This window comes from Hevea brasiliensis, chromosome 6, assembly GCF_030052815.1.
Source record: "Hevea brasiliensis isolate MT/VB/25A 57/8 chromosome 6, ASM3005281v1, whole genome shotgun sequence".
In the NCBI taxonomy this organism is placed as follows: domain Eukaryota; kingdom Viridiplantae; phylum Streptophyta; class Magnoliopsida; order Malpighiales; family Euphorbiaceae; genus Hevea; species Hevea brasiliensis.
In genome coordinates, this window is record NC_079498.1 from 15,371,724 (window position 1) to 15,395,072 (window position 23,349).

The 23,349-nt window shown below is 29.3% G+C and overlaps 2 protein-coding genes across 4 annotated transcripts; one reads left to right on the plus strand and one right to left on the minus strand.

Annotated features, from left to right (window-relative positions):
• The first annotated feature begins 7,004 nt into the window (after nucleotides 1-7,004).
• LOC110644842 (ras-related protein RABA5e) lies at nucleotides 7,005-9,855 on the plus strand. Its single transcript, XM_021797803.2, has 2 exons — nucleotides 7,005-7,495; nucleotides 9,234-9,855. Exons 1-2 carry the CDS (start codon nucleotides 7,162-7,164, stop codon nucleotides 9,557-9,559), a joined length of 660 nt encoding a protein of 219 aa, XP_021653495.2. The 5' UTR covers nucleotides 7,005-7,161; the 3' UTR covers nucleotides 9,560-9,855.
• A 4,887-nt stretch (nucleotides 9,856-14,742) lies between these two features.
• On the minus strand, nucleotides 14,743-17,155 carry LOC110644845 (pirin-like protein). 3 transcript variants are annotated; one of them, XM_058149279.1, is made up of 8 exons: nucleotides 17,095-17,155; nucleotides 16,954-17,062; nucleotides 16,724-16,773; nucleotides 16,605-16,643; nucleotides 16,448-16,476; nucleotides 16,303-16,365; nucleotides 16,080-16,183; nucleotides 14,743-15,235 (listed from the first exon to the last, which is right to left on the minus strand). In XM_058149279.1, exons 1-8 carry the CDS (start codon nucleotides 17,153-17,155, stop codon nucleotides 14,755-14,757), a joined length of 936 nt encoding a protein of 311 aa, XP_058005262.1. In that variant the 3' UTR covers nucleotides 14,743-14,754. The 3 variants fall into 3 exon arrangements, with proteins under 3 accessions (XP_058005262.1, XP_058005264.1, XP_058005263.1); XM_058149281.1 differs by having other exon boundaries at nucleotides 16,954-17,105; XM_058149280.1 differs by having other exon boundaries at nucleotides 16,724-16,774; nucleotides 16,943-17,103.
• Nucleotides 17,156-23,349: the final 6,194 nt, after the last annotated feature.

The window sequence follows — 23,349 nt, forward strand, 5'->3', positions numbered from 1 at the left end:
TGAAATTTTTAAAAACACATTTTCAAGACCATAGCAATATCGAAAATTTTTTCTTTTTGAGTAAATAAGACTTTTAACACATAAAAATTTTGAAGAATATTGATACAAATCTTAAAACATCAAACATACACTAATTTAACAAGAATTTTCAAAAAGCATATACACATTCAATCATCACAATTTCAAGCATCAAAGTTATCAAGCATGCCTAATTCTCTCTTAATCAAATTAAACCTATCTTTACATAAAGGTTTTGTAAAAATATCAACTAATTGGTGATTTGAATCAACAAATTCAAGAATAACATCACCATTCAACACATGATCACATATAAAATGATGTCTAATATCTATATACTTAGTTATAGAATGTTGTATGGGGTTCTTGATCAAATTGATTACACTTGTATTGTCACATTTAATAGGAATATGATCAAGAGACACTTTAAAGTCCCTTAATTATTATTTGATCCAAAGAATTTAGCTACAACAAAGACCTACAGCCACATATTCAGCTTCGGCCGTGAAAAGTGCAACTGAGTTTTGTTTTCTGCTACATCAGGAAACTAAAGAGTGTCCTAGGAGTTGATAAGTACCTAAAGTACTCTTCCTATCAAGGATGCTTCCAGCAAAGTCAGCATCCAAGTAGGAACTCAAATCAAAAGATGCATTTCTAGGATACCATAGACCTAAATGCAATGTATCGTTCAAGTATTTGAGAATGCATTTAACAGTATGCAAATAAGACTCTTTAGGACATGATTGAAAATGTTCACATAAACATACGAAAAACATAATATTCGGTCTACTAGCCGTGAGGTATAAGAGACTACCAATCATACCTCTATAGAGCTTTTTACCAATCAGTTTTCCTTTTTCATCATTGTTAAGTTTGGTATTTGTGCTCATTGGAGTTCTACTTGGCTTGCTATTCTCCATCCCATACATTTTGATAAATTCTTTGGTATACTTGGCTTGGTTGATGAAGATGCCATCCTTAGCTTACTTGATTTGAAGCCCAAGGAAGAACTTGAGTTCTTCCATCATGCTTATCTCAAACTCACTCTTCATGGTGTTAGCAAACTCTTCACACAAACAATCATTAGTAACACCAAATATAATATCATCAACATATATTTGCACTACAAGGATGTCATTTTTATGATTTTTAACAAAAAGAGTTGTATCAACTTTTCCTTTTGAAAAATTATTTTACAAAAGAAAGTTACTAAGCCTTTTATACCAAGCTCCAGGAGCTTGTTTCAAACCATACAAGGCTTTAGTCAATTTAAAAACATTGTTTGGAAACTCATGGTTTTCAAAACTAGGAGGTTGCTCAACATATACCTCCTCATCAATAAAATCATTTAGAAAAGCATTTTTAACATCCATTTGAAAGAGTTTAAAATTCATGTATGATGCATATGCAAGCAAAATTCTAATGGCTTCTAATCTAGCTACAGGGGCAAAAGTTTCATTATAGTCAATACCCTTCTCTTGGTTATAGCCTTTGGCTACTAACCTAGCCTTATTCCTAGTTATGTTTCTATCTTTATCTAACTTATTTCTAAACACCCATTTGGTGCCTATGGATGGATGATCCTTTGGCCTAGGAACTAAGTTCTAAATATTATTTCTTTTAAATTGGTTAAGTTTCTCTTGCATTGCAAGTACCCAACATTCATCATTTATGGCCTTATATATGCTCTTAGGAGAAATTTGAGAAATAAATGCAAGGTTATTACATATATTTCTAAGAGATGATCTAGTTGTTACCTCTTTTGATGTATCACCAATGATTAGGTCCTTAGGATGATCCTTCTTAATGGTCCAATCTTTATGTAGATCTTGTTGAACTCCTTGATGAGGAACTAGTTGATCTTGTTGCTCTTAAAGCTCAACTTCATCATCTCCCAAATCCTTTAAGGGATTTTTATTGAGTTGATCTTGATTTTCATTAGACTAAGGATCTTCAAGAGTCAACTCATTAAAATTACCTATAACATCATCATCACAAGAAATATCCTTTCTAGGATCAAAGGGGTTAGCTTCATCAAATACAACATGCATTGACTCTTCAATAACTAAAGTTATCTTATTAAGGACTCTATATGCTTTACTAGATATAGAGTACCCCAAGAAGATACATTCATCAGTTTTGGAGCCAAATTTATCTAGATTATCTTTAGTATTCAAAATGAAGCATTTACAACCAAAAACTCTAAAATAACCTACTTTAGGTTTCTTGCCAATCCATAACTCATAAGGGATTTTCTTCAAAAAAAGTCTAATCAAAACTCTATTTTAAACATAACAAGCTGTATTAATGGCTTCTGCCCAAAAATAAGTAGGCAAGTTATATTCATTTAACAGAGTCTTCCCCATATCTAAAAGAGTTCTATTTTTTTTCTTTCAATAACACCATTTTATTGGGAGTCCTAGAAGAAGAAAAGTTATGAGTGATCCCTAGTGAGTTACAACACTTTTCAAATCTCTCATTTTTAAATTTTCAACCATGATCACTAGCAACAAAAGAAATTTAAAAACCTTTTTCATTTTGTACCTTTTTTGAAAATCTCTCAAAAACAGCAAAACATTCATTCTTATGAGCAAGGAATGCAACCCAAGTATACCTAGAGTAGTCATTAACAATCACAAAAGAATAATATGCACCACCTAAGCTAGCTACTCTAGTAGGACCAAACAAATCCATATGCAACAATTGAAGGGTTCTAGAAATAAATACCTTATGAATAGATTTTAAAGAGCTCTTGACTTGCTTACCCATTTGGCATGCATCACACAGTTTGTCCTTTTGAAACTTGATCTTTGTAAGCCTATCAACTAGCTCATCCTTGTTAAAAGGTCCATGCTAGCATGTGCAAGCCTTCTATGCCAAGTCCAAGAGTTATCACTAATAGAAATAAAGCACTTGACATCTTTGTTAGACAAAGCAGGCAAATCAATAACATAATGTTGTTAATTCTTTCGCCAATAAATAACATTTTATTATCACACATTCTAGACACAAAGTAAGATTTAGACTAAAAAATGACTATACAATCTTTATCACATAATTGACTAACATTAAGTAAATTTTGTTTTAAACTATCAACCAAAAGTACTTTGTCAAGAATTGGGGAGTTTTCCTTATCAATCTTACCTATCCTTACAATTTTGCCTTTACCATTGTCACCAAAGGTCACTTACTCACCTCCATCTTTCTTTTCAAGTGAAAGGAAAAGGTTGGCATTTCCAGTCATGTGTCTTAAATATCCACTATCTAAATATCACTTGCTTTCAAGATTTGAGGGTTTCGAGCACACCTACACAATATAATCCAATTTACTTTAGGTACCCAAATGTACTTGGGTCCTTGGGGGTTAGTAGTTCCATCATTTGAATCAAATATTTTACCAAATCTCAAATGAACTTTCCTAATGGCATACTTATAGTTGGTGTTACCAAAGTGACAATGACCACTGAACCTTCTAGTTCTTAATCTATATGCATAAGAGTGTGCATATGGTCTCATGTGACCATTCTTTTTGTGTCCATTATATACATGTGAGCATGAGGCATGGTGAGTATGATAATAGTTATGAGGCCTAGTAGCATATCCCTTATGAAAGTTTGGCCTAGAACAACTTTCCTAGATGTATATGTCCTATTTACATTTTGTCTAGGAGCATGTTGATGAAATAAAGTCTTTCTAGTTTCATTTTCACTAGATATCTTTGGTTCTTGTCCTTTAGGATTAGAAACCTTTGGACTAGGTACTTGGGGACTAAGCTCACTAGAACTAGATGCTTTAACAAAAATGCTCTTGGAAGGAGGTGCTTGGGCAAATTTGCTATAGCCAAGTCCATACTTGATGCTAAGAGAGCTTTGAGAGTCCAAAATTGCATCAAGTTTGTCCTCTCCTTTAGCAAATTTAGAAAGAGAAGTTTTTAACTCAGCAATTTCATTTCTTAACTTTTCATTTTTTAATGAGAGCTCATCTAAGGATTTTTGTATATTACTATCTAAAGGTCTATCATCCTTAGATGAGGTCTCATTTTCCTTTCTTAAACTAGCAAGCTCACTTTTCAAAAGTTTATTCTTCTTATGACTTAATTCTAATTCATCATTCATAACTTTAAGAGCACTAACTAGTTCATCATAAGAAAATTCAACATCATCATTTAAAGTTACCTTATTAGAGCTTTCCTCCATTGCCATAAAGCACATTTTTGCAACTTCATCATCGGTCTCTTCACCTTCACATCTTATGGATGTTGAACACTCTATGCTTTTCATTCTTCTTTATTCTTTTTCATCATCTTCTAAAGCAATTAAGCACATGTCAATCATGAGTGTTCTTAACACTTTGTTCATGAGTGTTAGCCACTTGTGGCACTTGCTTCATTTGTTGATGAGAGGAATAGTTTTTTGTGTTCTCAACTTCATCAACTTGACAACAATGGTTAGAATTGTACATAGAATCAAGAGAATCCCATGTATCTTCAGCATTGGAGCATTTAGAAATTTAAGCATAATAAAATTCATCTAAAGAAATTCTCAACATATGCATAGCTTTTATATTCAAAGAAATCATATACTTATCATGCTTACTCCATTTACCCTATTTCTTTAGCACATGCTCACCGTCTACTACCTTGATAGGAATGAAGGGACCATTTTAATTATATCCCATAAATCCACTCCTTTTGATTTGAGGAAGTAATACATCCTATTCTTCCAATAGAGAAAATCATTTCCATCAAAGAAAGGGGGATTTATTATCGATTAACCTTCTTGTGCATTAAGGGTTGCCATTGATTTTTGCTCCGAGATGATTAAGTCTTTCAATGGAGACTACCTCTAATACCACTTCTTGTCCCTTATAGCAACCAAAGAGGGGGCGAGGGGAGGGGGGGGGGGGGGGGGCCCGGGGGCAGGGGGGGGGCCGGGGGAGTGAATTGGGTGTTAATTCAAAAATTTAAAGGCTAAGAGAAATTTTGAGTGAAGAGCACAAAGGAAAGAAAGAACACAAGGAATTTTATAGAGGTTCTGCTATCCCAAGCCTACATCCTCTCCTCAAGGTCCTCCTTAAGAGTTAACTTCACTAAAATTCTTATTTGGATGAAGAATAAACCCCTTATAATTATCACAAGAGCAAACTCTTACTTTTTTATAAATCCCTTTACACTCAAGAGCAATTTAATGCTCTATCACACTCAAGTTACAATGAATGCTCATAATAACCTTAAACTAACTCTCAGAACAAAGAAATTATAGCTCAAAATATCAAGCTCTTAATAATCAATTATGGTAGCTCAAGTTCTAGAGAGAGAGAAGAAGAAAAAATCTTTTGACCACAATAAATTCTCAAGAAATAGTTGTAATTCTCAAAAAATAGTTATTATTCTCTTTCTCTAGTCATAAATGGCCTATATTTATAGTTTTGGCAAGAAAATGACCATTGGGGGTGTATTAAATGCAAATATAGCTGTTCAATCACCCAAAACTCTGTTTTATCAAGTTTCAAAAACTCAGGTTCGGCTGTCGAAGTTCTTTATTTCGGCTACCGAAGGTTGGAGCGCCAAAAAATACCATTCAAAAAGTGAACTTCGGCTCGACTGTCGAAGTGCTCTCTGGATAAAAAGAGTTTAAACACTCAAAAACCATTCAGTTGCCGAAGTTTCCACTTTCGGCTGCTGAAGTGCTTTCTGAATAAAAGGACACTTAGGCTTCAAAAACTCATAACTTTTTTACCTGAACTCAGATTTTCGATCTATTTAAACCGTTGAAAAGCTAATTTGATAAAGCTTTTAATGAAAACACTTTCAAAAATAAATTTTTATTTCTGAAAAGTAAAAATTTCATTTTACTCTCCTTGGCCAAGAAAAAATTAAAAATAGAGGCACTAACAAATTTAGAAAAATCTAGATTTGAGCCATCATAACCAAGCATTTAAGATTCACAAGATAATATATATATATATATATATAGTGTCTCCTTAATTTTTGATTCAATTTCTTGCTCTCTTTTCAATCTTGATTTGAAACAGTTTCTTAATTTTGAACTTGAGACCTACAATCTCAACATGAACACTTTCAAGACAGATGAGTCGTACACTAATTATTTATTATCATCAAAATATAAATTAAAAGCCTTAGGTCCAACAATAACTTATTTTCATTCTATTACCATGAGATTCCTTGAATCTTGAGAAATATTACTACTAGTAAAATTAACTCTTTATTTTATTATCATGAGTTTCCTTAAATCTTAAGAAATATTAGTATTATTTTTTTAATAGAAATATTATTATTTTTAATATAAATATAAATATTTGTTTAACTTTTTTTTTTTTTCCTTTCTTTTTGCATGAAAAGATGAATTGCCACTAGCCCACTTTGTCTTATAATGATTACTTCTTCTCCAGCATGTCTCTTTCGTATATTCCAACCATCCTTTTCCATTAAACACCTTTAGTTAAATCTTTCCCATTAATATTATTATTTTTCCTTGTTCAATTTTTCTTAATTAGATGGAAAAAGAAATAATTTGAAAACTTCAGAACTTACATAAATTTAGAAGAACTTCAAGTGGAAAGTTTAGTGTCAATCTTTTTATATTAGCATATTTATTTATGAAATAAAGTAGGAAATGCCATCGTTACTATCAAATAATTATGAATTTAATTAATAAATTTTAATTTAATAATATTAAAATCATTTATAAAATATTAAATTATAGTTAATTATAAAAATTAAATTTTTTAATAAATATAATATTACACTTATTAAGATTAATTAATTATATTTATTTATTAATAATTTTATATTTAAAATTATAAATATTATATAAAAATATGAAATATTATAATATTTCATAAAAATATAATTTTTTATATTATAAAATAGTAAAATAATAGTATTTAAAAAAAATTACAATGATAATTTATAAATTAATAATATATAAAATTTTATATCAAAAGCAAATAATGAAAAAGTTGACCCTATTATCATCAATCCTCTACGCCCACAGCATGTCTCTGCCAGGTTGACTTCCCACTGCCTCATCCCCACCTCTCTCTCGGTCTCTCTCTCTCGTTCTCTCTCTCTCTATCTTTCTCTCTCTCTCTTTCTCTGGAAGGACCAGAGCAGCAAACACCATGTCGTCGGACGATGAGGGAGGAGAGGAGTACCTTTTCAAGATCGTGATTATTGGGGACTCTGCCGTCGGCAAATCCAATCTCCTGTCACGGTATGCGCGGAACGAGTTCAATTTGCACTCCAAGGCCACCATAGGTGTGGAATTCCAGACCCAGAGCATGGAAATAGACGGCAAGGAAGTCAAGGCTCAGATTTGGGACACCGCCGGTCAAGAGAGGTTCCGTGCTGTAACTTCCGCTTACTACAGAGGTGCTGTTGGTGCTCTCATTGTCTACGATATTAGCCGCCGCACTACTTTTAATAGCGTTGATCGTTGGCTTGAGGAGCTCAAGAGTAAGTAAAAACCTTGCCTTTTGTTTTATGAGTACCCATTTGGCTATTATTTTGATTTTTTGATTGTGGGTTTGGTGGATCGTGTTTTAAGGTTAAGGGTATTCACTAGTTTGGTGCATTGTTTGAATTACATATAACACGCTTGATTTGGCTTTGTGGGTTTGTTTTGGGTGGTTAATGTGGATAGTTATAGTAGATCTGAAGTTGAAATGATGGTTTATATGACTTGATTTAGAAAAAATGGATCAGATTTACCTCTTTTCTAAAAGTTCCAAAACATTTTGTAATGGCTGGCATCGTTGCTTTTTTCTTGTCTTTTGCTTTTGGGTGAAGCATTTTAGGTAGTGCAGAGATTATGCCCTCCATTTATTCTTCAGTTTTGTTTGTTGCATATTTTTAGATGGTATGCATTTTTAGGAGGGTGCTATTCAGGTATTTGTTGTATAAGCGGGACAATAATTCCACTGTGGTTAGTTCAACGATGATTTGAGAATGCATAATCTCATAATGATGGTGGGATTGCATGATCTTTTGTAAGCAAGGATATATAAAATACCAATTGATATATTGATAAATTAAAGTAGCATATTACTGTTTCAATTCTGAATTCAAGTAATTTGTTGTTCAGCATCTGGTCAAGATGGCCCATTTGCTGGACACACATTATAAATTTTTATTCTTGTTATATAAATGGAGATATTGACTGATAGAGACTTTGACTGATAGAGACTGTGACTAATATAGCAATATTATCCCTTTTATTTCATCTCAACTTTCTTTTTTCTTCTTACGGTTACGTTGCGTTTTCAAAATTTGAAAGCTTCTTTTTTATATTTTTTTATTATCTTTTTTCACTTGCCCCACTTATTGAGATCTCCAATGCTTGGCCATTTCAAACACATTTTTACAGTAGTTGGCAGTCCTCAATAGTTTGTTCAATTTCAGCTTGTGTTCGTCACAAAAGGTCCATGCAAGTCGTAATATCTTGGTAAGAAATAAAGAAAGTCTAAAGTTCTCATTTCTCAATAATATCTTGAAAATCAGAAAATAAGATTTTTTTGCACAAGTCATAGTTCTTTGAACTTGTGTTCAATTCAAGAGTGATTAGTGAATCACTTTTTGAATTATGCACAAAACTACAGCAAGTGAACATGTCAGCAACTATTTCCTATTTGAACATCTGGTAACTAAAGAGTTCTGTTGGTGATTAGAAGAATAGTAAGCCTGAAATTTCATACATTTTGTCTTCAGAAGATAGATTAATCCAAAGTTTAAGCCCTTTTGTGTTCCTTCTTCTGTAGGCATTTCTGAGTGGATTATCCCTTTTCCTGCAGTCATCCACCGAACCAAAAAGAAAAAAAGAAAAATATAAAATCCAATAAAGAACAAGGAACTAAATAGTTCTATTCAATTTTTGCATATAACACCACATTTGTATTTGGTTTAAATCAATAAAATGAGAATAAAGATCCAATTGAAATACTTTGCCTGCACATCTCCAGTGTGAATTCTACCCTTATGCCCTGCAATGTTGATAAGGGTTTTGCAATTTTTTTTAAAATTATTTATTTATTTAGGTTTATGTTAAGATTCATCATCTTCTGGTTATTTTGCAAATTAAGCATAAAGATTAGTGTTTGGACATCTTCCTTCCTGTTTATGCCTCTATTTGATACTCACTTTTGAGTATACTGTTTACATATCTCATGTTTTGAACTTAGCTAAAATTATTATGCAGCTCATTCTGATACAACTGTGGCTAGGATGCTGGTTGGGAACAAATGTGATTTAGAGAATATCAGGGATGTTAGTGTTGAGGAAGGCAAAAGCCTTGCAGAAGCAGAAGGATTATTTTTCATGGAGACATCTGCCCTTGATTCAACAAATGTTAAAAAGGCTTTTGAGATTGTTATTCGAGAGATTTATAACAATGTGAGCCGGAAGGTCCTGAACTCTGATACTTACAAAGCTGAATTGTCATTGAACAGGGTAACTCTTGTTAATAATGGGACTGATGGATCAAAACAATCTCAAAACTACTTTTCCTCCTGTTGCTCCAGGTGACCTCTGTTCTTCTCATCTCAAAATGGCATACAAGTTCAGGGCTTTTTCGTGGTTGGTTTGTTGATTTAATTTGGGTGGTTGCTTTGTTTCTTGATGAATATGTCTTCAGGTTCTTTAATCGCAAAACAAGTTTATACTATAGAGATAAATTATTTAGTTCAATCCGAAAAAGGGCAGACAGGAATTTGTGCTTTAGTTACAAGAATTATGTAATCGTACAATGAAGTGAATGATCACTTTTACTTTGTGAGCTATCATGTTTACTAAAGGGTCAAAAGTAACTATTTTATTTGTTAGTTCTTTCCTCTATTTACCAATTATTGCAAGTTCTTTTCTAGAAAGGAAGAACAGAATAGGGATGTATCTGTTAATTTATTGTGGACTGTTGATAAACGTCTTCAAAATTTTATTATTTTTTCTTTTAATGCTATCCACCTCTTAGACAGGGCATAATTTTGTTCTCAGATTTCTGATGTTCTGATTAGTGGGGAAAGATTTCTAGATATTGCAGTTGTGTAGACATGTACATTTCAAGGAGAGGTGTTATTAGTTGCTTATGCCCATTTATGTCTAGGCTAGGCTTATTGCTTTCCACTATTTTCTTACAAAGATTACTTGCTGAAAATTCAAATTAGGGCGTTGAATTCCTTGGAACTTCTCTTCTTTGCATGATCAAATATTTAGAAAATTAATTAAGCACTAATAAGTGAGCATCTAGTATGTTGGATAATTTACTATTTGATCCATGAGATTGTTAATTTAATTCTTTTTTAACTTTTGATCCAATTTAGTCTAGAAGTTTTTATTTATGTCCATTTTAGCTTAAAATTAAAAAGGATAAACTATAATTTAGTCTCTAAGATTTGATAAAACTTATAATTTAGTCTCTCAATTTAGTTCTTGAGATTTGACAAAACTCAAAATCTATTAAAATTTTGTTAAGTTACTGTTAATTTTAGCAAAAATAACTAAAATATTCTTATATTTATTTTTAATTTGAAAATAATTTAGTTCTCTTAGTCTTAAAGTTTTGTTTTATTAACAATTTAGTTCATGTATTTTTAAAATATGAGTTCTATTAAATTAAAAAATTTTAAATTTAAATTATTAAAATATGAATTAATTACATTAAGGTTTATAAAAATTTTGGTTAATTATAAAATCATTTATGTATTTTACAAATTGATGTTTAAATGTTAAATAAGTCTTTATAATTTTGTAAAATTCTATTTATGTTATTATTATTTTAATAATATAAATAAATATATATGTATTTATTAATTTATAATATTTTTATATATTATATTATATCGTTAAATATAAAAGAAGGAAAAAAAATATGGATGCAAATTGATATTAAAATAGAATTTTAAGGATTGAATTATTTTCGTATTGAAATTAAAGTTAAAAGTATTTTGGTATTTTTACTAAATTTAATAGGGAATTAACTGTAATTTTAAGAGTAGTGATTAATTTATAGGCTTTATAAAATATTAAAGATTAAATTACTTATTTTTAAAATTTTATGGATTAATTTGTAGATTTAATCAAATTTCAGAGATTTAATTGTCAATAAAATCAAATTTTAAGAATTAATTTATTTTTAAATTAAAAATAGGGTTAAGAGTGTTTTGATATTTTTGCTAGAATTAATAGGACTAATGACAGGGTATTTTGGTCATTTTCTTTAAATATTAAAATTATCATCTGAAAGTGGTAAATTGGACTTCTCTTAACTGAATAATTACAAGTTTGAATAGAGGGCTCAAATTAGGAGTGAGCATTTGATTTACTTAACTGAATTTTTAATTATTGAATTTTTTTTGGCACTTTTGAAATATTAAATTAAAATGTCAATAATAAGATATTTTTCCTTAAATAATTTCCATAAACAATTTCCTTAATAATTCACAAAATTCAATTTCCAAAATTCTTTCCTTAATTAAACAAGCAAGAGTAAAAAGAAGTAAGGATATTACCACGAGTAATAAAAGAATAATTTCCTTAATCATTCAGAGCTCTGTTTTAGCATCATTGCATTAACAATTTTTAATCATTCAAGAGTAGTAAAAATAAAATAAAAAATAAAAAAAAAAAAAAGAAAGAGAGGAGCATAGTGCTTGTTTGGTATCAAACTTGAAAGGTATTTTTCTAAATAAAAGCATAATTTTAGATACTGTAAAAAATAATAATTAAAAAAATTATTTTATTATTTTAATATTTTTATGATTAAAATTTATTAAATTTAATTTTAAATTAATTTTAATATTCTCTAATTAAAATAATTTTTTCTCAACAATAATACCAAATAGGATTATAATCACATTAACAAGGCCAACCACCGTAGCCTATGGCGAGAGTGAAGGGTTGATTCTACCATCATTAACAACTGAGAAGGGGGTTTCTTTCAACTGAGAAGTAGAGAGTACATAGGATGATTTCAAGAGTTGGTATCTTGTTATCTTGAATGAATGGCTAGATCAAATTAACAAAAAGAGAATAAAAAACACGAACTGCTGTAGGGTGGAATTAGAAATCTATCTTTGGGGTAAAAAATAAATATTAATAAAAAATAAAATAAAATATTGATAAAAATATAAAGATTAAAATAAAAATGTAAAATATTAAGAGATTTAAATAAAATATATGAAAAATATTGACATAAAGATAAAAAATATTAGAGGCACAAATAATAATTTTTTGAAAAATACACTAAAATTTATAGAGAAAAATTTAATTTTAAAAATTTTAGGGAGGCAAACAATAATTTTCTTGAAAAAATACATTAAAATTATTTTTAATTTTTTAATTTATTTTTTTTTTTTTTTTCGGGGAGTATACCGTGGCCTGCCCACAACTCCATGTTGTTCCTACCCTTGAACTGCTGAGTATGGGATTTGAACTCTGGACTTATGTACATGAAAATGTAATATGTATCCGTTTGATTTGGTCTAACCGGAAAAGTCTTGATCAAAATCAAACCGATTCAATCAATTTTTTTTTTAAATTAAAAATTAAATCAAACCAAATCATATTATTTAATAAATCAAATTGAATTTTTAATTTAATTTATTTTGGTCAATTATTTAGGTTTAAACTAAATTTTGCTCACCCTTATATCTAATGATTGAAGACATATAACTTACCTAATAGATCCAAGTTCAAGTTTTCACTCTTTCAATTTTATATTTAAAAAAAAAATAAAAAATATTTTTGAATTAATTTACATATATCAAAAATTTTTTTTTTCAATAATTTTAAAGGTTTACTCTCACTTATTAACTTATCAATAAGAGAAACTAATCAATTAAAGTTGATGTTATTTTTAATTCAATAATACATTAAAATTCTAATTTAGAGTGAAAAATGACCTTAACATGGTAAAGACATGATAGAAATAAAAGTAGGACTCCTTTTATGTAATTTAAGACTTGAAATTAATAAGCGGTAGCTTGTATTTTTTTTTCTTTAAATAAATTTAAATTTGTTATTGATATATTTTTATCTTTTATTTTTCTCATTTTATGAAGTTTTTTATTTTCTTATTCGTGTGGAGTTGATTTACACATATACCTCTCTTCTTTCTTTATGGGTATTATTTTTATATTTTTTTTATAAGAAAGTGTCTATTAATTTTAAATTGTTATTGATCAATTTTGTTGAATAAATGTGATTGGCCAAAAGAATATAATAATTGTGATGAAAAGTTGCACTAAAAAAGATATTGAAATTTCAAATTTGAATCTCAATTAGAGTTGATTATATAAAACAATAACAATCATTAATTTTAAAATTCAAACTAGTTGGATCAGTTACATTAATTTTTCTTTCCCATTCAACTCTGTTAGATATAAAATTCTAATCAATATTTAAAACTTGTAAATTCTTTGATACCACTTTCTTTCACAGCATCTTAGGCCTTCCCTTTCCCTTCTTACTATTTTCCCTACTAACTTATCACATTTCAATACTAGAGCATTGATGATCTATGTTAGACATGACCAAACTAAGTAATCATCTCTCATTTTATTTCCAATATATGCTAAATGCATTTTCTGATGGATGTGATTACTCATAATATTATCTATTATTGTGTTACTAGACATCTGTCTTAATATTCGTATTTCTGCCATACTCATCTTATAGGTATGTTGTGTCTTAAATCCTTAACATTTATTACCATATAACATGAATTGTGTGACCACAGTCCTATATAGAGAACTTACCTTTGTTAGGAATCTTATGATTGCATAATACACTTATCGCACTCCTTAATTTCATCTATCCTATATTAAACCTATGGGTTGCATCTTTACTGATTACATCTTTATTTAAAGTTTTGCTTTTCTATATGATACAACCTAATTATTTGAATTGATTACATTTAGACACAAAACTCTATTTAAAAGAATCTCACCTACGTTCCTTTCGTAGGAGCTAAGCTCGCAATTCATAAATTCCATCTTATTTCTAATTACCTTAGAAGCCTTACCCTCAAAGAGTCCTTATCCACAACACTAACTTTTAATTAAGAAAATATCATTATATTATGAAATAGATATTCAATTATTATATTATTAATTTAATATATATTATAAGATTGGTGTTTAAATAGTGTCATTCAGGATCTTATATATAGCTTGCGAAGAGAAAGAGAGTGTGTGTATATAAGACACATAACTTAGTATACCTTGATAAAATTTTTCATAATTTTATTAATAAGTGTGTGTTCTGTATTCTTTAAAAAAAAAATAACTAATGTCCAATGATTAAATCACCCTTTGCTAAGTACCTAAATGCCTTGTGTGAGTGTGGTCAGGAAGTGGTTTAAGCAATCAAATAGGCAGTGGGAGGATCACCTGTAACTCTATAAGTATAGCAAATAAGATTGGAAACCCAACTCACAAGAAAACTACACACCACCATTTCTACAGCTATCATAACATATTAAGGAAAACAACTCATCAAAATAAGCTTCAAGATTAAATAATAATAATAATAATAATAATAATAATAATAATAATAATAATAATCAACTACGACAAAATATATTTTTTAAAACTGGAAAAATCTAGTTGAGGAACATTGAAATAAAGAGATCAACTTTTATTTCATCTAAACTTTCTGTGTTCTTCTAATGGTTACAATGTGCTTTCAAGATTTGAAAGCTTATTTCTTTTTTTCACTTACCCCACTTATTGAGATCTCCAATACTTCGCCATTTCAAACCCATTTTTGCAATTGCGATAGTCTTCAATAGTTTGTTCAATTTCAGCTTGTGTGTTCATCACAAAAGGTCCATGCTGAACCACTGGTTCATTGATCGGTTGCCCTGCGGCTAGTATGAATCTCAATGGCTTGGATGATCTATTCCACAAGCTTAAACCATCTCCAGAACCCAAAACCAGAACATGGTGAGCAGTTGCTTGCGAGTTTAGCAACCCAAAGGCTCCTTCACCTTCAATAATATAAACAAATGCACTCCATGATTCTGGAATGCTTTGATGCACTTGAGCTCTTGGTTTCAGAGTGAAATCCAGATACATTATTGGTGTTCTTGTGTATACTGGAGACTTAACTCCCATTGATTCTCCCGCTATAACTCGTGCTTCAACACCATCTTTTTCTGCCCGTGGGATGTCATCACTTAAAAGTTCTTGATAGCTTGGTTCGATCCTGCAAGATTGGTTTTTGTATTAGTTTTAATTCTTCAAATAGTGAACCAAATATAACATAAGCACTCTTTCTATTTCACGCAATTTGATCAATTCAACGAATATGTGTGAATGAAAAATGCGGGGATGCCATAAAGAAGTTTCAAATTGCTTGCTATAGGGATGGCAGATGTTTCCAAACTTAATCTGAAACACCACCCCACACCCCCCCACAAGAACTCGATTAATTTTCCCTAACTCTGTCCCGACCCCAATATTGTAAGGGGCGTGAAATGGGGAGAAGGTGTCCCCCGATCCCGTATCCTATACCAATAACTTATTATTTATTAAAAAAATACATTTTCATGTATTCATGTATTTAAATATTATATATATATATATATATATATATATATATATATATATATAATTAGGATTATGTTTAAAATTTATATATCCTATGATTTATTTTAATAAATAAATTTATATTATATAATGATAAATTAAAATTATAAAAAAAATTAAACTCCTACAGGAAAGTCTCCTGTTGATGGAGGACGGGGAGACCGATCTCTACCTTTAACCCAACCGATTGTCATTCCTATTGGGAAATGGCTGGCATATCTTAAGGGTCAAGGGAAGGATGAATTATTATTAGAAGTATTGGCAAAAAATAAACAAAGTATAAAGAAATTCTCAAGAATATCTTGGAAATCAGGAATCAGCAATTTTTACGAAAGTCATAGTTCTTCGAATTATGCACAAAAGTACAGCAAAACATGTCAGCAACTAGTTCCTATTTGATCATGTAGTAACCAAAGAGTTCTCTTGGTGACTAGAAGAATAGTAAGCCTGAAATTTCTTACATTTTGTCTTCAGAAGATAGATTTATCCAAAGCTGCAAGCTCCTATGTGTTCCTTCTCCTGCTGGCATTTCTGAGTGGACAATCCCTCTTCCTACAGTCATCCACTGAACCAAAGAGAAAAAGGAAAAATATAAAATCAAAGAATGAACAAGAAAGTCATATCACATCTGTATTTGGTTTAAGTCAATAAAAAGAAAATTTACATCTAATTGAAATACTTTACCTGCACATCTCCAGTGTGAATTGTTCCCTTATGCCCTGCAAAATCTTGATAAGTTATGCCTCCCTGACATACAAAGTCATTCAACACTTAGTTTCTTACAAATCAATATTCCAACAATCAAATTTTGGACTAAAATCAATTCTACCTGAAGCATATATGTAACAGTCTCAAAACCTGTGATACAGAATTCACATTAGAATATAAAACCCCAGAAGTTGCCATTTATGATAATGCAAACACAGAAACTAAAGAAGAAAAAAAAAAAAAAAAAAAGCAGCATTGATTGGGAAAGTTTCAAGAACCTCTATGTGGGTGATCAGGAAATCCACCAGGAGGAGTCACTGCAAAATCCAAATGAATTTTCTAGTGATCACTTTTACACTGATAGAGAATAAATTTTCTAGGGTACAATCAAACATACCTGAAAAATCATACAACATAAGAAAAGGATCCAAGAACTTCAGCATATTGCTAAGAAAATCAAATGCCCAACAAAAAGGATACAAAGAAACGGATCAGTATCCACAAAACACAGGAAAAAAAAATCCAAGAGCAAGAAAAGAAAAAAAGTACCCAGAATAAGTAAGAATGGTAGGAACACAAGAAACCATATATATCAAGAAAAATGTAAGGAAAACATAAAAGAAGTACCTTCTAACAACTGCACCGTCACCCTCAGACTGGGGGGTGGCTAGGAACTCCTTGGTGACCAATCTGGGTCTGTTAAAACCAGGGGATTGATTATATGCAGACATGATATCTGATAGAGGAAAAAACTTTGATATTTGTAGCTGCTCTTGGTAGTTGTTGTTGGGTATAAGCTGAACAAGAACTTGTTACATATAGCTTGCATATAAACTTTGATGTTGGAACCAACTCACGTTGGATATACATAGAAGATGGATTGGCAGAAAATGGAAAGTCATGAAAATAATTAAAGGATTATTTCTTTGCAGGAAGGAAGAATGACTAAATGAATACTTGCCCTAAGGAACATCTTGAAATTGGAAGGAAGATATTCTTGAGAATTTCTTTAGACTTTCTTTACCGATTTGAATTTATAAAAATTATAACAATTAAATACAAATTAATTATGTCACTAATGACTTGTAAAAATAAAAAATGTCCTACTTATTACTAAATTTAGCTAATTATGCTATAAGTTTCATAAAAAGTTATCTAAATAAAATAATAGCAAAATGTTCTATTTTGCCCTTATATTTATTGGGGAGTTCAATTTAGTAATTTTTAACTTTTTGTCCAAATTAATTTAGTTGGGGGCAGTATAAATCTACACAACAACAAGTATAATAAGTTTCTTAAAAAATTTTTCAAGTATATTAGTAAAAATCTATTTATCAATCTTATAAAATTAAAATATAATATTTGATGAATTATACTAAGGAATTACGAGATACATGCATTGAGCATTAAAGAAAAAATATTAATTATATCTTTAATAAACTAAAAAAAGTAATAAAATAAATTTAATTATTGAGGCCTTAGTTTTGGTAATTAATTTATAAATAAAATATTCATTTAAATTATAAAGATTGAATAAAAATGGAAATAACTAATATTAAATACTTAACAAAAATGGAAATAACTATTAATTACAAATAAAAATAAAGTAAGATATTAAAATTTAAATTAAATATAAAGAGTTAATTTTTATTAAATTTCTATATATATATATATATATATATATATATATATATATATATATATATATATATATATATATATTCAAAACTTTTAACTAAAGTTTAACACTTGACTTCACCACTAATTGGCACTTGGCATAATTAATAAATAATAATTTTATTTAAAAATTTTACTTTAATTTATTTTTTTAATTATAAAGTTAATTATTAATATATAGATATATAAAAGAATTATATGTTTGAAAAAAAAGTCCGACACAAACACTTCACTAAAAATAAAATATGAGTAATTCATAGTTCTTAACATTTGAATGTACACATACTACATATGAATTTATAGATATTAGCTTTCTTTTTTTAAAAAAAAAATTATCCTCAGTTATTTTTAATACTTTTTAAATTTAATCATTAAAATTTATAATTATAATACTTCCATTTAATACTTTACTTTTAATATTTACATATCCAATTTAATTTTTTAATAAATTGATTTTTATTACTTTTATAAAATAATAACCATAAATTATAAATCAATTGTCATTTAATGCAATTTATTATTTTATTTTTGAAAATTATAAAATTAACATAATTAATTGAAAAAATTAAAATATTAATTAGTAAGCCAAACTCTCCCTAAAAAGTGTCATATGATAATTTCTTAAGAAAACTTGGCCTATATATATATAAAAACAAGAAAATTGAGTTAATAATAGTAATAATAAAGATACTTAAAAAATGAGAATTAAATATATAATATAAAAGATAATAATTATTATAATTATAAAATATAACAATCTTAAATATTACATGACAATAAAAAAAAATGTCCACCTGAAAAAACTGTACAAAATTTTTCTGCTCTATCTCGATGTATTGTTACAGCCAAATTATTGGCTTGTGTTGAAAATGGAAAACCTTATTCAGAGAAAACAACACAAGGTGAGATGTAAATCTTGCCATTAATGGTATCCAAGCAGCAAAAACCTTTATTTATTTTGTTATATCCCAAAAATATTTATAAATGGAACACGATTAATGATACAAATTGGACTGTCAAATGTATAGGTGTCCAATATTTAAAAGGGACAGATGTATGATGTAACAATGCTATGCCAGTTTCAACAACATGGCGATGCGTACACTCAATACAACCATTTTATTTAGGAATATAGGGAGAAGAAACTTGCTGGATAATGTCATGGTCTATTAAATATTTGGATGATTAATTTCAGTAAAATGATGAGTGTATATATATATATATACATGATTTTTTTTTTTTTGTTTAACGATGAAAGCACATGATTTTTAATTAGGCATATATATATTATACTTTATCATCACATTCATATATATTTGTAACACCCCTAATTTTAAATATATTATTTGATGGATAAATATTAATATTTTTTTTTTTTTAATTTTTTAAAATTATAAATATAAACTTTGATGATTTTTAAAAATTAATTTAAAGATCACAAAAAAAAAAAAAAATATATTTGGAGTCTCTTTTTTTTTTTTTTTTTTTCTTTTTTTTTTCAAAATTTTGGGCTCTTTTTTCCCCAAAAAAAAAAAAAAAAAAAATTTTATATCCGAATCGAATCGCCGCCGATCGAGATCGATCGGGACCGGGCCAATCATTCCTTCTCTTCTTTTCTTTTCCACCATTGTCAAATGTCGAGCACGTCCCAGAATCAATCGGCATGATAAAGCTTGAACTTGCTTTTTATAATTTTTTTAGTAAAAAATGGGATTAAAATCTATAAAATATTAATTAAAGTTTTAGAATTTTTAGAGCTTATTTGGGTTATGATTGAGTTGTGGGTGTATGGTTGGTGGATATAGAAGTGTGTTTTACCCATTTGCTAGTTGGGTAGAGATCCTGTATAGGAGGAGACTCTTGATTTTTTTTTTCGACTTAGACGTTTTTGGCTTTTTTTTTTTTTTGTTGTGAGTCAAATTTATTAAATGATTGTAAAAAAATTGTCGTGAGTGAGCCACCTTGACTCCTCCTCCGCCACGCCGCCCCATGGCTATTTAAGTGTCAGTAGTAAAATATTAATTTTAATTTTAATTTTTTATTTATTATATTTTATATATATATGCATATCACTTATATATATATATATATGTATATATCTACTCTAGGCAATGTGAAAATATTGTTGATGTTGCATTTCACTCTACGAGTGCATTACTTTTTAGATAATTATAGAGATTATGTGAAAAATTTTTATATTTTAATAACTTTTAAATTATAATTTAAAATATTTAACATAGTCAATAAAAAAATAAATAAAATGGAAAAATATATATATACTACTTAATGATTTTTTAAATATTATTATTAAAATTTTTATATTTTAAATATAAAAAAGGTTTTTAAAACTATACATTTAAATTTTCTAAATAATTTTTTAGTAAATAATTATATATGGATAATTTTTTTAAAATAATTCACCTTTTTTTCTAATTTAATAATTAATTTTAGACATACATAATGCAAGGAGTATTTTTCCAGAATTTTGGTTTGATAATTTTTTTTATCACATTTTTTTTATTCGTTGAATCTTACATTCTTATTTTTTCACTTTTCTATCTTCTTTTTTTTCTGTAAAGTTATGTCATCCAGTTTCATATGTGTTCTTGTTATTCACATTATTGTCTACTATCTCTTTCTTATTTCTCTTTTTACATTTCAAAGTCACATTTAACTTTGTTGATATCTTATTCACATAACTATTCAATTATACATTCTTTATTTATCTCCATTTTTGTTTGTTTGAAATCAGTATCCAGAGTTGCAGGTACTTGGTAATCACAGTGGTAAGTGCATAATTTATTAATTTTACTCCCATCACATTTAGTGTTTCTAATATGTTTTTATGTTTAATTCAATTGGTTAAGTATGTTTATCATTTAGGCATATATTTAGATAGTTGTTGGAATAATTGTGTTAAATGAAGAAATTTTCAGCCCTTGACCTTTGCTGCATTTTTTAGGTATTTCTAAAGTTGTGGGTCTCTAAATTGATTTCTATTTAATCCATTGAAAAGCTAAGATAGAGCACTTCAAATAATAAAGAGGGACCAAAGCCCAAATCAGTCTCCAAGGTTGACAAAATGAGCTATGGATCTATTGCAAAAGCCCACACTTGATTGTCATGACTAGTTTCAGTATTTATTTTGTATCTGGAGTTTCAGAGGTCCAAATGAAGCAAGCTGAAGCCCAATTGAACCTTAAGACCCACCTCTACAACTTCTATAAAGGACTGGAAGTAAGATAAGGCCATTTTAATTGTCAAAAATGGCAATGAAGTCGTCACTATGGGTTGGACCGTCTGTCTGAACCAGTCTCGGTTTTTGGGCCATAACTTGGGCTGTAGACCTCGGATTTGGGCAAATGAGTACCCGTTGGAAAGCTAAGAAATAGGGTTACAACTTTCCTGAAGAGGGCAGAGACAGATTCGGAAAGAAAATCACTGAAAAATGGCCTTGATTTTAGAGACGTGAAGACAGGCTAAAAATCTGTCTTTTGAATTTCAAAACTTTTCCTAGTTTGGTTCCTATCTTTGGGATTAGGTTTTTGATTATAAATGCTTCTTTGGGCAGTAGCTAAAACACATCCATTCAGACCTTCAAACACCATAGAAGACCTTCATTCTCCACCCTCTTTTTAGATTTCTTCTTTATTTTTCTTCAATTTTCTGTAAGCCATGAACATGAGTGGCTAAGTTTTTTTAATTCAGTTCAAGGGATTCAAGTTCTTTTGCATGATTTGTAAGACCAGGTTCTTAATTTAAATTTATGTCTTTTTGAATATCTATTGTTTCTTGATTTCATTGTCTTCGATCTATTGAATGATTTGCTAAAAAGGCATATTAGTTAATTGTTTGATGTGATCAATTGCTAGTTCATCTTCATAATCCGTAATTGTTGTGTAAGATTGAATATGAGTAGCAATTAGGTTTTATTGATTATGATCCAAGTTTTTGATAATAACCTAAGGAAACAATAGGATGAATTAAATGGTTTATGCTTTATAAATCATTTTTTAGCTTAACTACTTCTTATTCTTAAAGCAGTTATTAATTTGATGATGGTTGCTTAATACCAATTCAGTTAATAATTAGAGTCAACAAGAGTGCTAGGCTCGAATTGATGAGTATAGGGAAGATAGGGGTTTTACCTCGCTGTTTGGTAAATCTACGTTAAGTATTCAATAAAGGATAATTGTATTTCTTTTGTCTATGATCGAATAAATGCATTGGGATGAGAATTACCTTGGGCTGAAGTTTGTTTAAATTGAGAGTTTTATATTTAATTCTTTAATTTCTGACTTCTTCTGATTTAGTATTACAACACCCCCCCCCCAACCTTTGTTTCTTTCTTTTTTTTTATTACACAAGTGTATGAAATTTTAGTAATTCAGTCTCTAGGGTTCGACCTAGATTTACCACTCACTGCAGAAAATATTTTATAAACTGGTAATTTCAGTTAAATTAATTTTTGGTGGAATTGACAACCACCAAGAATTTTGGCGCCATTGTCAGGGACTGAAATTTATTGGATTTTGTGTTTTTAGTGTTAGGGTATTTTGTGATTAATTTTGTTTGTGAAGTGTTGCTATTTTCAGGTTTTTGAAAAAAATTACGGTGTTACTATTCATCAAGAATTTTGGTTGAATTTGAAGGGTGGCTCATACCTATTTTAAAGGAAACGATGTTCTGATCAAGACCAATCAATCCATAGGATTTCTTGGCCCCACCCTCTTGAGGCCAAATTCCATCGTTTTCTAGGGTTTTGAGGCATTTTTCTATTTTTACTTTAATTTCTTTTTGTTTATGACAAGAACTTCTCAATCTGGTGAATTGATCTTTGATCCAGAAGTAGAAAAAACAGCTAAACGGTTGAGAAAATTGGCTAAGTAAGCTAGGCAGATTCCAAGTACATCTGAAGGAGTCCAATCTCTAAGGGATTTAAGTTCGGATTTGGATTCAGATTCAAATTCTGAACATGAAACTATGGCTGCTAGAACTTTGAAAGAGTTGGTTACTCCTGATCTAAACCAACAGCCTTTGTGTATTCAATACCCTGCTTTAAATGTTGCTTTTGAGTTAAAATCTGGACTAATCCATTTGTTGCCTAAATTTCATGGTCTTGCAGGTGAAGATCCACATAAGCATTTAAAGGAATTTCATGTTGTGTGTTCCAGCATGAAACCTCAAGGAGTTTCCAAGGATCAAATCAAGCTTTGAGCTTTCCCTTTCTCACTGGAAGGCGCAACTAAGGATTGGTTGTATTACCTTCCTTCTGGATCTGTCAACTCATGGAATGGGATGAAGCAAATATTTTTGGAGAAGTATTTTACTGCTTCCCATGCTGCC